Genomic DNA, 18,925 nt, shown 5'->3' on the forward strand with positions numbered 1-18,925 from the left:
TGTTGCAGTACCAGATGTTTCTCAAATGCCACATGCTGGGGCTCCTATACTGAATGTAGCACCTGACCTTCTCTATAATTGACTAAAAATATTGATGTAATGGCATGGGTCTGATTGTGATTTATTAAAACCACTGCCGATCCCAGGCCAGCTGCCAGCACTGCAGCCCACTGATCGTATGGCATTAGAGAAGCCATCAATATTGAAACAAAATAAATGACATTAATGGAAAAGTATTAGGCCTTCAGAGCCATGGCTACAAGCAATTATATGGATTCCAAAGGAGGAGGAAAAACAAAAATATCACAAGCCAAATATTAAATTTACATAAGAAAAATACTAATATAATATTCTGAAGCAAAATCAAACACATCTCAGAAAACATTAATTTAGCCGCTTACTAAAATATTCCATTAGAATTACAATCATTGCATATATTTATTTTTTACGTGTTTATGATGACTAAGTGCATTCTGCCTTTGCCATAAAGAGATTTGGTTCTGTCTCTAATGCCATTTGAGTTTCTAGAATTATGTTAAGTGTGCTGCAAAGTGCATTATGTGATATTTCCATTTTGCTGTACATCATTACTATGAAATGGAAATTATCATGTCCATATTATGTGCACTTCACAATTTACAAGCTGATTACATAAACCTTATTTGGGGACTATCAGAAAATAGTTATCCTTCAAGCATGGAATATTTTATCAGTTACCCTCTTTCCTTACCAACTATACCAATATTACCTCACCAAGCAAAACACACCTTAAGAGCACGTAGGATTCTCTGTTTCTTAGCAAAGCTTCTTAAAAGACAGTAATGATAGTTTGAAATACAGAAACACAAACAGATGGAGCAAACCACAAGGTACACACTCAGCAAAATTACAGACATACAAAGCACTTAAAGCAATCTGGTTTTACACAATAGTAATACATGCCTTACTAAAAATTCTTGGAAATATTGAAATAGGCTATTGGTTTTTTTGCACCCTCACCATTTTTTTACTTAAACAGTTGTTTTAGATTTAAGCATAACTCACTTAACAAAAGAGAAACAGCATTAAACACTTATTTAGACATTTCATTTTTAACCTTATAAGCTAGAGCCCAAAATTTGTATTTACAGTATGTTTGCAGACATCCTACACCATAGTTTGATAACTTTTAATTGGAACACTTCCAGTTAATTTTATTAATAAAATTTTTGTTATGTTTCTGTATATTATAGAAATTATTAGAGCTTGGGAATTTTTTTTTTCTTTCCAGAAGACAAGTAGTCATTGAACAATGAATAAACATTAGTTGAAAAAGGAGTTTGTTGTTTACTCATGTATTTCTCTCATGCTTATTATTCCATTACATTCAAATAACAGTATCTTAATGCATGAGCATATTCAGCTAGGTTCTAGCCTCAATATGTTCCAAGTATTTGTAAGTATTAATTAAGGTAGTACTACAGGGACTTGAACTTGCATTTCAGATTTGCAAGTGAAACTTAAGCATAAGTCCCAGCTAAAGAAGTTACACAAGTATCACTGTAATGAAGGTATGTGCTGAGAATTCCAAAAGAAATTCATTCTTAATTAATCTGGCAGTACTGCTTTTACTTTGAAATTACAATAACAATTCTCACCATTTCTCTGTAACTCAAAAAGATGTTTATTTGTTTGTATGAAGTTTGGCAGAAAAGAAAACAAGTTACTGAACTGTGGTTCAATCTTGAATCACATAATACACCAAGAAGAAAGCTTTCTTACTAAGAAAGCATTTGATTTTACAAATTATTTTTCAAATAAACAATAAAATAAATACTGTCACACTTTTAAAGCAAAGTTGAAAGTCACAAGAGACTCATCTTGTTTTTCATTGCTCTAACAAAACCAGTTATCTGATATTCACCCATACTAAAAACGGATACATTCGTTTTACCCTTTTTCTATTACTTTGTTTAAAAAAAACCATGCTTACCTCTGACCATATGTCAAATCACCAGAGCATTGCTGCACAAAAATATTTTAGAACACCCCAAGAACGCCTTACCTTGGTGCAGAGCTTCCCCAGGCTCCATGCTTGTCTGTCAGGATGTTGATAATTTTCTGTATTAGTTGTGTGGCAGTCACCTGGTCCCGGTACTTGGCTGCTGTGATCAAGTGGTGACACATTTTTTCTTCTTCCCGTTTGTCTGCAGAGTACTGGGCACACAGTGACTGGCAAGAAAATAAATACTTTATTATTCTGCATTTTAATTACATCATCCAAAGGAACTTTGAAGCACTTTTGTATAAGCAATTATTAATAATTAATTATTTATACAAAACCCTCACAAGAGAAGAATTAACCCCACTTTCCAGGTGTGAGAATTGAGACCCTGTGCAGCTGCCCACAGGAAATCCATGCCGAGAACCAAGCAGAGGATCTTGGTGTGCCCTGAATTCTTTAACCACATCACACACACACAGTCAAAATTCAGCAAAAGTCAACACATTAATGGCCATGAATGGCCAGACTGCAGAACAAAACATATAAAATAAAAGTGTTTATGCCTATAACAAAGTGAATAGCTATATACAAACAAAGGCAAATTTCAGAATAATGAACGTCAGCTAGCTGACCACTCCACTCCCATGACGCTTGACTTGATTTGGGGAACCAACTGCTTGCTGTTGCTTATATAAATATATATCTATGAAAGTTAAGGAGTAAAATCCACTTTTTTTTTTCAGACAGAAAACAAAATGGGTCTGAAGACTAAATCAATGTTTACCGGGTGGCTTCTTGAAGTTGAGCATATTTGCAGGTCAGCATGGGAAAGTCAGTAACTTTCCCAGCAATATTACCCAGTTGCACAAACACCTTCTGCTCGCCAACCGGCTCAAAAGAAAATTCTAGCCAATAAGAACTGTAAGTCATGCCTACAAAGTGAACTCAAAACTATGAGAGATTCTCTGTTACAACATTGTCTCATAGTTTGGACTTTTGTTGACCCTCTGAAAATTTGCCTGTTAATAAAGAACTCAAAAAATGGGGATCAAATTTTTGTCAACCCCTCACCAAAATCCCATTTTGCTCTACATGAAAACCCTCAAGAAATTCAAGCATAGGTAGAAACAATAAAGGCTTTTCCCCACTTCAGCACTCTCTGTCTGTAATTTCAGTTTTCATCTGGCAACTCCACAGATCACAAATGCCAGACAAAGCATTTTGGCCTTTGTCAATGATTGGATTATTCTATGATCTAGTTAGGGGAATGGACACAAATGTCTGCCTAATAACAAAAAAAAATTGCTTTTCCTTTGTGAAGCACAGCTGATGCAGACACTAGTACAATTATTTCTTAGAGGTTAGCTATCAGCACAATGTCATATGCTTTTCATGTTTAAAACAGTAACAACACTTTATCTATACGTATGTACAAGCCTTAGAAACTTGCTGCAAATAAAAAAAAACAGCAGGCTATGAATGCTACTTATATATGTGTGTATATAAATGTATTTGTCATATAAAGTGACAGAAAGAAAGAATGTGAAAAAAACCACAAAATAAAATTTCACCTTGCGTAGATTTTCACAGACACCAGACAACAAAAATGTACTAAAATATGTATAAATTTTAAAGAACCATTCCAACAATTTCAATGTATTTAGGTATTTCCTCAGGATTTCCCCACACTTTACAGCAATGCTCACCTGATGAGCAGATATCCACGAGGAGTGAAGAATAAGCAGCTGACTTTCCACATCAATGAGACATAAAAATTGTCTTTTGTATTCCTACATGAAGCACTCTGCCACCCCTCTTCACAAAAACGTAAAATGACTAAATCATACCCAACATGAACAGGATTTTTCCAGCTCTTTCTGAACACAGCTGTCTTTTCCAATACATTGAACTGTTTTGCACCCATGATGATGCCGATTTCTCTCTAGCACTTTGTAAATGTTTCACAAGCTGTTATTTTTAAGTTGCCTGAAAGGGCAGAATTCTAAAAACAAGTGAATAAGGTAAGCTAAGTAGTAAAATGTTTTAAAGTGCTCTTTAATGGATCCTCCTGTACAATTTGAACAGCAACTTTTCATATCTGACATAAAATCCATAGATATAAATCACATTAGAGGGTTATTCTTTCCCCATTATCAATCTCTGTCTCTTTATGGAACATTAAAGTCACATTTGACCTTAAAACATGATAAAATGGAAATCAAACTAGAATGTTTTGTAAAAGATATAGTGAACTTGTACCTCTTTTAAAAAAGTCTCTTTATGATGTGATTTTGAACACATTCTTCATTAAATACCAACAAAGATTTTCCAAATGTAGCTGTGACAAACTAAGGAAAAAAATTGTCTTTTATTGTCCTGACAACTTCCATGAAAACACAATCAGCCTGTTTTAAGCGGAAATAGAATTTCAGGAAATTCACCACTTAATATTAATAGGAATTTGCAATTATGCACCAAAACTGAGAGGCTCCCACAGGCATCAATCACATAAAATTATAACATCACTCTAGGAAGAACTCTCAACCATTGCATGTTCTTTACAATATATATTTAGCAGACATAACCAGAAAGAAGCCACAGTTCTTCCAGCTGTCACATGTGTATATAGCTACTAACCCTAAGAAAGCTGTGCAAGAATAACCTTCTCTTTGAACATACAGGTGTCTCACCAGTTGTTCAGTGGTTCAGTTTCTACCCTCAATATATGCCAAATATACAGCAAAATACAAGTTATTATTGAATATAAGAATGAAAGAAGACTGGTTCCACTAAAAGAATCACAAAAAGACCCATCCTAGAATAGCAAATCACCACTAGACTATTCTGAAACCACTCAAAAGTCCCTATTTCTCTTCATTTTCCATTTTCCAGATGCCATGTTCACCCGATGCAGCACTTCCAAAGATGCAACAGCAGGATATAGAGTGGTACACAGTCAATACTTCACACTAAATCCCAAACATTCCATTTATGTAAAATAGAAATCCAGCTTGATTTCTGTCAGTGAACAATCTCCAAAAAGTATTTTTATGGCTTTATTTCTTTTTTAGTATTTCATCTCTTGCACCTGCAATGTGCACCCTTGTCATGCCAGAATATGGTTTTACAAATAAGATACAGTTAAACAGAGTTGTCAAACCTTCTTTCCATGCTGCCTTGGCCTACATGAGTTTAATTCCCTGTTTGGGTAAGTGTGCAATGAAACTGTAATCACAAGAGTAGTTCAGTCACACTTAGGATGAAACAAAGTGTTGTACGGAGAAAAAAAATGCATTTTCATATACACACCTCACAGATTATCTCCAAAAAGTCTTAAATTCAGTGACTGTTGAAAGTTTTACAAAGGGGAAGTGCGTTAAGCATGGAACAGAGGCAAGACTCTTGTTTTCCAACCCTTCATCCAGGACAGAACAAAATCCTTCCCCATTATCACAGAACAGGGTTCTTCCTCTCTCCCATTGTCTGCCTGGACAAGACTGCAAGTAATTTGAACGTGTAGGTTATCTAAAGATTCCTTTTTAAGGAACTGGAATTCTGAAGGGCCACAAGGTCATCCAAAAGGCAAGTCACAGATATGAAAATACAGTACATTTGGTATGCAGGAAATATTCTGGAAATACTGACAGGGTAAATTAGTCTATTCTGCCGGTCTATATTTCAGTTAAAAGTAGGATTTAGCTAGTTTTTAGAACTATTTTATCTTTATCTTTACAAAAACGTCAAGTAAAATATTGTTTCTGCATGGTACCATCTGCATTGCAATTTTGGAGCTGCACCTCTGCAGCCCCAAAATAACAATGTAATGCTTTCTACAGGAGATTCAAAAGTTTATTAGTATAGGGTTTTTAAAAGAAATGTTGCACCTTTTTACTTTTATTCTTCAACTCAGATCACTGAACATTTTACATATGCCAGTTGCTTTGTCTAATTTAGCTAAAAGCTACTGGCTTTGTGACCAGCCTGTCTCAGAGGGTGTCACTTAGGAGGAAAAGTCATCCATAAGATAACGCACAGTCTTGCCACTAATGCAAATTCCCTGCAAATAAGGATATTTTAGTAAATGAAGGAGCTCTTCAGTCCTCTGCTTTCACAGATCTTTGCACTTGACCTCTGACCTGAGGTTTAAAGTCTGGACTAAAAATGCTACCCAGGGAAATCTTACAAAGACTCCTGAATAAGACTTAGAAAAATGAAAGCTTAAAACCTCAACAGCGAACAAAAGTCAACCAATGACAACGCCTGACAGCCACCGTCAATTCTGAAGTGATGCCTCTGTCATCCAACGACTCCAAGTATTGATTTCTCTCAGCATGAAAAAAGCTTAAGCCAATGAAATAGATATAGCATCATCCCCCCGATAATAGCCATCAAGGTTAACACCAGCAGAACACTTATCAAAGTATCTCTTCTATTTCTTCTTGTTTTAATGGACTGAACACAATGCAATGGCTTCTCATCTCTCCAACCCATGGTTTTCCAAACCTCATTTATCCACTTTTCCAGCCTTTTATCTGATTTCAACATTAAAAAGAATCTGCATCTAAATCAACTGTTTGTAATACAAATGGGGAGGGGGGCAGGGGGGAAATGAAAAAAAAAAGAGTAGGTTTACAGCCAGACATTCCTGAGGGGAAAAAAATGTGCATTTAAAATAACAAGAGGAGGAAAAAAGCATGCAGTTGACTTAGATCATACCAAACACAGACTGGTAAAACTATGGCCATGATCAGAAAAAAAAAAATCTACCACAATCAATTTGGGTTTGTGATTAGAAAGAAATGCAAGGATCTCAAGAGACATCTGCTTTAATCAGTGCTGAGTCAACAGCTTTATTTTTTACCTTCAAGTCGCAGAGAATTAGGCTTTAGTAAACCCAAATAAACAGTAGCAACAGCACTTTTATGCAGATTGTGTATTTCAAGTGAACCCAATTTAGTACAGTGGGTAAATGAGACAAACTAATGTGAGTTCAGATGGAAAAAAAGCAGCTGTCAGAATAAAGAAATAGTGAAGAGCAGAGACAAATAAAAATCAGATTTCTTCTGCAGTGTCCACTAGCACCACAGACCTTTTTATAGACTTTTTTTTGATGCTTATCTAATTGATATTATTTGTGAGACAGCAGCACCCTCGAATCAGAATCAAAGGTAAAGCTTTGCACAAACAAGTAAGATATCTTCCTTTTTGCTAGAAACTGGGATTTCCTACACTACTCCAATATTCTAACACTTTAAGCATCACTGCTAACCACTGGAATAAACAATATGCAGGGAGAAATGTTCTTTTCAAATCCAAGGACCTGTTTTTACTGCAGTTATGTACAAACATTTTGCATTCAAAGCACACACTAGGATAGGAAGTTTCCTCTCCCCCTCTTTTGCAAATCAGCAGTCCCTTCATGCTGCTCTAGTTTAAAACAGTCTAAGAGCCTAAAAGCAACACATTTTGGCAAGAAATTTTCAAGGCATTTTTCAACCTAGAGTGAATCCAAGGACCATTTCCTACACTCTAGAAGCAGTAAAGCTCAGCACTCCTGCACAGGTGGCTCTGTGCTCCAAGGTTTGATATTAGGAAAAGGAGCCAGGGATGATTTCTTCAGCCATTCCCCAAGCACACTCTATCACCCTTGTGACATTCAGGGGTTTCAACACCACCACAGAGATTAGTGCTGTATGCACTGAAGAACTTCTAGTTCAGTGCAGCAAGCAAGCCAAATCCCCAAAAACTTCTGGAACTGACACACTCCCTTACTTCATAAGGAACATCCACTCTGTCCAAAAAATGACATATATTTACATAATCTAAGGATTCACTACACATTCTTAGTGAGGAGCAAATTAAGGTCACACTGGTGTGTTATTTCACAGGTGTTGGACACACTGTTTTGCTATCTTTTCACACTGTCTTTTCTATGCAACTAAAGGTTTTAAAAGGGAGTAAAATAACTTTTAATGAGCTGAAAACATGTAAGTACTGAAGTGGATTAAATACAAAGCTCTGAAATGCCCTCATTCATTCCCTTATTGTGACCACCACCTCTGCAACTGCCTCATTCCACTAAGGCACCACAGTAAGGATTTCCATTGCCTGGAAGGTGGGAACAAAGCAGTTCAGCAGCTTTGGCCCCAGCAGCCAAATGCCTGCTTCCCCAGGATTCAGATTTCCAGACACCCTGCTGCCAGCACAGCTCTTTTGCAGCTCACAGCACCAGGGCTTGGCACAGGAGTGACACCTGAACAGATTGAAAGTCACATGCACTTCAGCGGGCACAGCTAAACCTGGAGTGAAGTCTCTAAGAACAGGTAGCACACGCCAGTGAGGATTTCTGAAAAACACAACTTACTAGTTAGAAAGCCCTTAAAGATACCACGTAAAAAAACCAATTTTTCACAAGTTTTATATCTGATTAATTCTGAATAATTTTCATACTAGTGGCAAAAGGTGCATTTCTATAAGTGGGGGAACAATAATACCTTAAAGCATAGAAGAAATGGACATTCTCAATGAGTGAGGAAATGTAGCCAGAATGATTCAGGTGAGCAGATAAACCAAAGGCTAATTTGGAACCTTATTACAAAATCGCTTGTACCACTAGTTCCTGTCATAAGTGATACAGAGCATTTTGTAATAAAGTTCCAAATAAAGTCACTATAAATGTGGCTTCAGTCTCTGGCTATAAAAAAATGAAAGACATTTGCATGACTTAAAATTCTTTAACTTCTATAGCTATCAAAGAGACAGCTATAAATACTTAGGTATATCAGTATTTAACACCTGACTTATGTTAATGGTCTCAAAACTTACCCTGGAGGAATGGGTATTTCTATATAGAATTCATTATTATAGAATCAGTCACATTCATATTGTATGTAGAATCCTAAGCAAAAAAAAAAAAAAAGCAACATGCCTCTGTTGATTTTGTCATTTCTTGCTTGATACTCCTGCTACATCACACTAACTAAATTTCCCTATAAATTTGCAAAACACATGCAAAGAAAATTAATTTCCAGCCAAAAACCTCTTCATAAGCAGTTTCCAAGCTTATGTAAAGTTCCAGCTTTGCAAAAGGCAGAAAGATTAGCCCCTTGAGATATCCTTCCAGTCTGGGGTCTGTGTTTCTGGTTCTATTTAATACATAGCTGCCCTCAAGCATTTTCAGGTTCCCTGTTTAGTGTCTTGGATTCAGAACACAACCCTGATTTTAATCCAGGAGTTTGAGAATGTACCAAAATCTATCAACCCATTAACAAAGAACAGAGAGGTAATGTTCATTTGAGATAACAAGCATTGAGGCACAATAATTTCCTATCTTGCCATGATGGGTTGCATGCCAGCGACAAGCACATCTTTAATAAACATCAGTTCTCTGGATCCACATTGTTTTCAGGCCTGACTGGGTTCCTAAAGATGTCACTTATGAGGCTTAGTGAGAAAACTGCAAAAAAATTTTAAAAACTAAAAACATGTAATTGTCCTTACAAACACAAATTCATTCCCAAAAGGTAACTCATCTGTTCTTCACCAGTTTCTACCATGGTTGTTCCAAGAGCTGATTTAGTGGTCTGACAGCTGGGGACCTTTGCAGCCTCTCACAGTGGAGAAGGATCATCCTGCCTGGCAGGTATCCTTGAGCAACACTGCTAAATAGGACAAACATGCATTTGCTGGCAAAGTGTTTCCTTCCCACACATGGAAAAAAGCCCTTTAGTTACTACCATTAAGTCATCTTCATCTGCAGAAACATTTTAATTCATTACTAAGCAAAAGTATTAAGGGTGGGTTTTGGTTTGTTGAGGGTTTTTTGGTCAGAGAAATTTCAAATTACTAGAGAGAATCTGTGTAAAAAGAAGGATTACACAGAATTTTATTCCAAAGTCTATTCAAGGATAACATCTTCAGTGCTGCCAATTTACAAGTTTCTAACTTACACTCCAAAATTGCTCTTTACTTCTTTGTAAAATGAGATTCTTGAGAGGCTTATTCTTTCCAAGATAAGTATTTTAAAAACAAGATATTTTGATTAAGATGATGAAGAAATGGCAAAGACAAAAAAAAAAAAAAAAAAAACCAAAAAAAACCAACAAAAAGCAAAGAGAAGTATTTTTTAAAATATGGTCTATGTGGTGTTTTATAGCAGTTATTCTTTAAAATCATTCCTACTCACTTATTTTGGAAACATGTTAAGAGTCACAATCCCAGCTTTGGCTTAACCTCTGCCTTATCTTAAAGCCTCCTGTCAGAGTTCCTACAGCATCAAACTATGAAAAGCAAATTGTTTTAACTCTATTTTTGACCCTCTCCTTTTTTCCAGTATTCTATGTTTTGTGTTTCATTCCACCTAAAGTATGAGACCTTTTCCTTTACGATTGATTCTCAGGCATTAAGGTAACGTGATTTTTAATTGTAGAACAGCATAAGATGTATAAGAAGTTTTCTTAGCTAACATTTTTTTTATTCAAAAAAAATTCTACCACCATTGAAAGGTTGACATTTGGCTCTAAAAATTGTTGGGGGCAGGATAATTTAATTTCTTTTATAAGGTGATTTTACTATCCATAAAAAGATGGCATTTGAAATATTCCCATTACTGGAAGCATGAGAAGAAAACAGCCTCTGGGTTTTTGGCAGATATCTTCAGTGAGAAACACTCATTCATACAACTCCAGATCCTTATACTGAACAACACAGAATGCAGACCAAGCATATTGCTCTAAAATTGATACTTTTTCTTGCTCTCTTTGTGTAAATGAAAAGACTGCAGCAATGCAAGAGACAGCACTGCAACTACCACAGATGCTCCCTTCAGAGAAATGAAGAACTATGTAGCACCAAGGAGTGTTCACTGCCATCATCCTTTATGTTGTCAATTTTATTTAAAAAAAATTATATAATACTCCCTAAACCATTTGTTTACCTTTACATAAGAACAGCTAAGAGCCACTTCCTAAATTTTCTCGTTATTTCTCATTTCAATACTACTTTTCAGAACTTGTGAAGTATTCCAAATTCAAGGTTATGATGTTCTTGTTGAGTTTTGATTTTGGCTCTGTTTAAGTTCAGCATACAAAGTTTTTCTCTGTCTGTTCTGGGGTTTGGTTTTTTTTTAAATGGTATGAGGGTGATTTCATATTCACCCTCAATACAGTTTATCAGCATTTTCTACCATCAGCTGAATGCAGGGATGTTGGTGGAAGAACACAAAACAGATTACACATTCCAACTGCACAAATCCTGCTTAAGTAGACTCTGCTAATTCAATTCAGTGTAAAATAATAAATTCAATACTTGGGCTTGTTATGTTTAGAGCACAAAGCCACGCAGAATAAAAAAAAGCAACACCAATTCTGTGGATTTTTAAAACACAAATCTGAGTTTTGGTGTGAATTACAGTTCATTCATTAAAATTATAGGTTTTGAAATAAAGTACAGTGACTATCAAAATCAGCAGCTTCCACCAAGCATGCACAAAACCGAAAGAAACTACTGAAATGACATAAAACATTATATAAAACACATGTAAGCAACAGTTATTGGACATACCAAAGAGCCATGTAACAACATCTCTCACACACTTTAACAGCTTCAGTTACACTCCAGCCAATAAACTACATCTAATATTCCAAATTTCTGAACAGCTTCAAACAACTGTGATTCAAAAATAACCCAGGAAACATTCCTCCCTCCTCTCATGCTGACCATATGAAATTGCCTCGCAAAACAGCATTGGGCCAGTGCCAAGATGGGTGATGCTGGCTACAGAGCTCTCAACAACTGCTTAGAAATGAGATATTTGGGATTTCTAACAGGCAGCACAGGAAAAAAACCAATATTTTAGAAGTCAGAATATATAAATTTTTTTTCTTTTGTAAGTTGTTTTTTTTTTTTTTTCTTTTCCCTTGGGACCTCTTCTCCCTTGGGCCAGAATATATAGGGCTTTTTTTTCTTTTCCCTTGGGATCAAAGGCCAGCATGGAGCCAGCACCAGTGAGGATGACTCAGTCCTGCTGGGGTTAGTGGAGAGGGAACAGGGCCAACCCTGGCCTCTGGTCCCAAGTTATGACAACATTTGTTTCACAAGTTCCACACATTCTCTATAATACAGCAACCCATCCAGTAACTGAGAATTTTGCTTGCTTTATCTGTCAAGGACTAGCATCAGCCACAAAAGATGGAATCTCCAACTACTCTAAAGACAACAGACAATTCAGGATAGTTTTGTAAGACTTAAATCTCAAGTTTCTGCAAGGACATGCAGGGAAAAGGCTTGAAGGAACACAAACTTCTCAAAATCCATTAGACCATAACCTTGGCATTAATACCTAGACTTAAAATTTGTTCCTGTAAATTTTTGACAAAAAAACCCCAACTGGAACCAGTATCTTTGCACTAGGATACAAAAGAAAAAAACATGGAATGATGACCAAGGGACTTGCACTGCTCATCAGTCACTATCATCACCTTCCAAGAGATCAAAATCTTTTCTTTCAAGATGGCCAGAAATCTTTGAAGATGCATTTTCAAAATAGTGAATTAATAACAGGGACTTCGAAATTTGAGCAGGAAACAGGTGGGAGGGAGGAGTGGTGAGAAAAGTAACAAGAAACACCTTGTGTGAAGGAAACAGTAAAGACAGTTTGGTTTTCTGATTGGTAAATCTTTCTAAGGATTGACTCTGCCACTTCCAGTTGGACTCCAGATTAACAGTGAAATCCAGAGGTTTCTAAGTCACTTGGAAGCTTCCCTGACAAAATAATCACCAGAAGAGCAACTTAACTGCCTGACACATCTTCCTTTTCATGACCTGAGACCATCACAAACGAATTGGTTCGGTTTTCTCCCATTTAGGTCAAAGAGAAAAATCAGAAGAGAGACTCATTCTATAAACACTTCAATAAAAGAGTAACATGAAGCAGGAAGGAAAAGGTTTTCGATTTATAGTGATTCCCACTTTAAATACAGGGAAGTTAAGATAAAAACCTGGACTGCAAAGCAGTGAGGTAGAAGAGGCAATGTGAAAGACCTTTCAATTCCAGTTAAGAATTCTGATTAGGGCAGTCTTGTTCCCTTTCCTGGAAAGCTGCACAGATCTACTCAGAAATAAACGTCTGCCTCTAGAAAAGATTAGGAATATCACCCCTGGATGGATGTGACTTGACAGTTCTTCACCATTTTCACCTCCCTGGATCCCAGACATCCCCATCTACTACAAACTACAGATAATTTTATCAATTTAGTTGTAAAATCTTTATTTAACCAATTGCTGTCTCTTTTCAACCATCACTCATGAAGGTGTTTATTTCTGCACACCACAATATTTTTTCATTGAAAATGGAGCGTTTTCAGAGAAAGGCTGAGGTTTTCAATGGAACAAGAAAGTAAATTATTATGCTACATGCATTTTGTACTAAAAATTTTGTACCATTTTCTCCTGAGTAATATACTAAAAGATAAATGAGAAAAATACTCAATGGAAGAAATATAGGTAACAGTAAAAACCTTGACTGTAAGTGCTTTCAGGCACTACTGACAAACACCTTCAAACATTTTCTAAGCATCTCAGTATGCTGCCCCAAAGCTGATTTTCATAAGTCACCTTCATGAACATCAAAAAATAAACTGCAGGTATCAACACTGTCATGCCTCAATTGGGAGACTGCACTAACAACAAAATGAGACATTTGCTACTATGATTTTAGTCCAAGCAAGACAATGATGAGGGTAACCACAGCTGGCTTAACCAAAAAGCCATAGATCAAGACAGACAGCTACTCAAAATACGAACCAGAATTTCAGTTCATTACTCTACAGAGTCAGGAATTCCATGTCTTTTAGGCACATTCAAACTTGGTCTGGGGTTGCAAATCAATCTAATGTGAAAATACTTGTTCTTCCTTTCTTATACAGAAATATGAGTGTGCACATGCTTGGGTAAACAATGCAGATAAAAAGCACACTTTGTGACCATAGTAAGGTTCAGAGTTTAAAAAAGAAACTATTTTACATTCAGCTCTAGACAGTAGTTTAGTGGGTCAGTAAATGCGTGCATACTGCAGGTACACAAACTTGTACATGGCTTGTTCTTGTACACACAGCTGCAGAGTAAGCTGCCTTCATAAAGTCATTTCTAAATTTGCATTTCAACCACCAGACACTACGAAATATATTTTACAAGTAACACAAATAACAACATCCTAATACCTGTATGCACCAGTGTACCCCAGTAACTTCAGGACTGAAAAGCTTTTACATGAAATGCAGCTAATAGTCAAGATGACGGGCTTCCCAACAGCCTGAACTCAGGTCAGTCATAAATAGTGTTTGTAACTTGAGTGCTTTTGCCAGGAAATGCCAAATGAGAGAAAAACCACGCAGAGACAGCACTAGAATATAGGGAATTATTTTACAATTTTGTGACTACTTTCTTCAATTGCTGTTATAAACAACCGTTTTACATAAAAACAATACTTTTGAAAATGAAATTGTATTTAGAATATTCAAGACTACTGCCAAAAGACTGTCAAATACACCTGGAGTACGAATGATAAGATGTTGAATCAAAAGCTAACACCCATTTAGCAATCAGATGCATATTTCATCCTTAATGAAGGCCAGAAAAGAGGAGTTCACTTTATTCCGGATGCAGATATCAAAGCAGATCTCACAAAGCAACACAGGCGCATCATCTAAGGATCTTTTTCACATTAAGAATCCTATTAGAAGGAAAACACTAAAAGGTAATTGAATTTCCCTCAGTTATCTTCATCTCTGTCAGCTCCTGCTACAATAACTTACTCTCTAGAGCAGAGATAACTCAATTCTGTCCAGCAAGCATATGTTATGAATCTCCAAAGCAAACTTGTCTAAATCATTCTGGTCTTCTATCAAGGTTGGCTGTAGATATGAACTCTGACAGAAAGCAAACAAATTTATTTTTATCTTTTCAATAATTCGCTTCCCTGTGCCTTGATGGAAGAATCCTAAATATATGTTTCCACTAATTCTGGAATTATAAAGACTGGTTGAAAAACATTTCATCTGAAAGCTAATGCTATTAAAAAATCTTCGATTCCCTAGTCTGCTTCAATACAAAAAAAAAATTGCAGGTTTGGGTTTCTGTAGGCAAAACAGAAACTAAATTATCATGCTGTAATTAACACTTTTTTCAGAATGGTTCTGATATTTATATTTTCACCTTCTGTGGAAGTGTGAAATCAGGAAATAACAGAAGAATACTCTAATTTCTTTTCATTGAAGTTCTTAAAACATCAGTAAGCACAAATCCTCCACTAACATAAACAAGCTACTTTCATTTAAAAAGTCACATTTTGAGAAGGTATCATGACTTATCTAGACCAACATCACAAAAGCACAATAAAAGAAAAAGCAGCCAAAGAAAGGTATTTGACAAGAATCAGCAGAGCTAATTCCAGAAGGAGAGGAGAGATAATATGAGATAAGAGCTGGTCAAACTAACATTAACTGTACAATTCCTGTCAGTTTGTTTCAGGCTTTCCAACATATACGTAAAAACAGTCTGCAGAATGAGTGAATAATGAATTGAGAGAGTTCCTTGCTGACACTCAGCTACTCAGAACCGTTCAGTCACAAAGGAGATGTGAGGAACTGGAGGGGAAGCTTGGAAGACCAAGTCATTATAATAATGACACAGCACAGGAACTTCACCTCAGATAATAAAACACAGAAAATAATCTAATTTTAGATATAAAATTACGTCCACTGTGTTCACCTTTATCTTTGCTCCTTTTTGCCATAATTTGGGAGCTATTAGAATTAATCCTTCATTACACTTGCTGGAGTCAGCCTCACAACTGTAAGCACTGAGTGTAGTCATCAGCCATTATCAGCAACAGCTTTATTCTATTAATTACAACACTGTAATGAATAGAAGGTGCTCTAGGAAATGCTGTTTGTGATCCTCATACTGTTGGATGTCTCCTCATCCAACCTGACTCACTACCAGGAAAAAGGCATTTTACAACTCAAGCATCACCTCAAATTGCAGAAGAGTGGGAGTATTTTCTGGGAGAGTGTTACTGCATTTTCCCTTTCAATAAGCCCTTCCTTAAGAATGCACACTGACACAGGGTAATAGGCTTGACAGTGAAGCCCAAAGATAATAAACACACCGCAGGAAAGAAATAATACTAAATGAAAATAAGAATAAGCTCAAGTTTACAACTGAGCAGAGTATTTAAGTCCAACCAAGTGGTAACTTGAAATACTGAGAAATAACACCTTCAGAACCCTGAAGATCTTCTGTGACCGTGTCAGCTCCAATACCAGAATTATTTTAACGTAACGTGTTTCTCATTTAGATCAAACTGAGTTACAATAAAACGCATAGGAGAGATGTGTACTGTCACCAGTGCTTTTTCTTCAAAGCTGAACAATTCCTAACACCGTTCTTAAAATGGTACATAAGCAATACCAGTTATCTCTGGACAGAAATTTTACTATAAAATATCCAATCAAACACAAACAGGATATTTGCTTTGTTAGTGCTAGAAAATTGCATTCTGTTTACACTGTATTATTTCAGTCCAGATTATTTAAGAATCATTACCTGGCATGAGGTACCATAAAAATCTGTACATGAATAATAAATAAGGTAAACAATACAGATTTATTTTTCATGAATAGGTGAGAACAACAGCATTTCTGATGGGAACATCTCATTTGAAGCAAGAAATTTCTTACCAGGCTAGGTTAATTTTCATATTATAAATATAAAAAGATGCAGAAAAACATGGAAAATGTTTTAATAGACAACACAAAACCTGTATAAAAAGATACAATATTAAGGGTTCAAAGGAAACATATTGCATCCAAAAGAAGGCTTTTGTTACAAAACAAACAAAAAGCTGGAATGGTTAAGCTGGAGAAAGAAATTAGAATTCTTCAGTAAGTCTGCCCAGAAAAGGAAAACAGAAAAATAAGTTAACTATGGCATGATAGCTTTAAAACCAGAATGAACCAGGTCAAAAGAGATGGAGGAACAATTGCATAAAGCCACAAAAGGCAGCATTAAATTATTTTTCAAACAAATCAGGAGGAGGAAGTCCATTAAGGTGTCTCTGTAGAGCTAATACAAGATCAAAGGGTAAAAAGGTCTCCTGGAACACATGACCACCCCAGAACAGAGATGCTATAAAAGAAAACTGGGACAAGAACAACTGCTGAGAGCAGGCAGTGCCCACTCAAGTGATCCAGAATAACTCAGGGATGAGCACAGCCATCAGCTCCATTGCTCCTGTTCAAACTGCCTCCGTGCCAGAGGAAAGAAAGATGCCAAATGGACTCTGGAGGACTGCTGGCAGCAACATGGCAGTAAGTCTGAAATTTCTAAAAGGCAAACTTGCAGCTGTGTTTAAAGCAAAAAGCAAACAAAGGAATAAACACACTGGCAAGAGCCATTATTGCCTTTGTAAAGGAAGTCAGGCTTCATTAGATTTCTTTCAACAAGCCACTTGAGACACAGACAAGAAGGATCAAGATCATCAAGTCTGAATGCCAAAAGTATATTTAAACAAAAGCAGGATGAGGTAGGGCAGATAGGAACTTCTTATGATGGAGTTCAGATGTATTCCTACAGAAAAAGATAAGTTCAAAGACGTATGGAGAGTAGATTGTTTAAGCTTATTGGTAATTTCTAGTGAATACAATAATCTGTAACAGTACTTATGAGAGGGGATAAACGGTTTTAAAAAATCTCAGGAATAAAAGAAGTTTAATCTCTTAGTCTGGGACTTGCCCACATATCACAGCAGAACAAAACTGGTTAATCCTCCCAAGAAAAAAAATATTCTCCTCTGCTCAGCACTTTGTAAATGCCTTTGAAGCATTTATAATACCTCTAAAATACGTTTAGAAATTAAGTCAATTTTTTTCTTCCTACTACTGACAGACAGATGGTGCTGTAACACCTAAACGTCCCAATGCAAAGGGCAGCATTTATTTAAAATTTAAATTTGAAAGAGTCAAGCCCATTCATAACAATACATGTAAAGCCTTATTTTTCCATGAGGGAACATCTAGCTTCCTTCATGTTACCCCATTACATTTTTTCAGTCTTAATGACAACAACTTTTGGGTGCATTCCTGCAGCTTGTCCTATCCTTTATCTCCATGTGTTCTGTGGAGAACCAGCACTTCTGATCCACTCTAAAAGAGAGAATTCCCACTGAAATCACTACAAAATCTTTTGTTTTAATAAATAAGGACATTACTATTAAGTGTGCTGAAAAACACTTAATATAAAAGGATGTTCTAAGAGCCACAGAAGGATTTTTGATGCACAGGTTCTACAACAAAGCAGCTTTTGTTAAAACCACCAGTAAACTATGGAGAATATGGATCCAGTCAAGGATTAAAACATTTCCCACAGTAACTTATTACATACAGAAGCAACAATCATCTACAGAAACTACTAAAACCTCAAATACCTTTCCACAATTCTTTCAAAGGCTCTCAAACATTCCCTTTGACTTACAGGTATTCTGCCAGAATTGACACACAGTCACTTTTAGTGACTTCCTCTGATACAAATAACCTATTTCAACATTTAATGCTTAGTGCACCAAAGGGGAAAGGATCTCGAACACAGAAGATTAGCATCAAGGGAAGCACTGGATTTTGCCTTCTGCCAAGGAACAGAAAGCAAAAAGCTCCATTCAGTCACTATTGGAACGCTTGCCTAGCCTTGCATCCCACCTCTGTCAAGGCAATACCAGTTTGAAGATTCATTCCTCAGACGGAGCCATGAGGTAAAACATTCTGTTTATCACCACAGCCTGTAAATTGACACTGAATAAGAATTAAAACTGTGAGGAAGTCCAAGTCTTCCGCATGAAAAAACATAACTGAACACAAAAGGGCAACAAATTTTACAGCAGCTGGAAAT

General features: G+C 36.3%; 1 protein-coding gene across 2 annotated transcripts in view; it reads right to left on the minus strand.

The window, feature by feature from the left end:
• The window catches only part of LRBA (LPS responsive beige-like anchor protein), a 369,174-nt gene that overhangs the window by 215,190 nt on the left and 135,059 nt on the right, over positions 1-18,925 (minus strand). For both annotated transcript variants that reach the window (XM_064711253.1, XM_064711252.1), the window contains exon 38: positions 2,045-2,211. In XM_064711253.1, the coding sequence (XP_064567323.1) occupies positions 2,045-2,211 (167 nt within the window). The remainder of the gene's footprint in view (positions 1-2,044; positions 2,212-18,925) is intronic.

The sequence above is a fragment of the Zonotrichia leucophrys genome, chromosome 4, assembly GCF_028769735.1.
Source record: "Zonotrichia leucophrys gambelii isolate GWCS_2022_RI chromosome 4, RI_Zleu_2.0, whole genome shotgun sequence".
NCBI lineage: Eukaryota > Metazoa > Chordata > Aves > Passeriformes > Passerellidae > Zonotrichia > Zonotrichia leucophrys.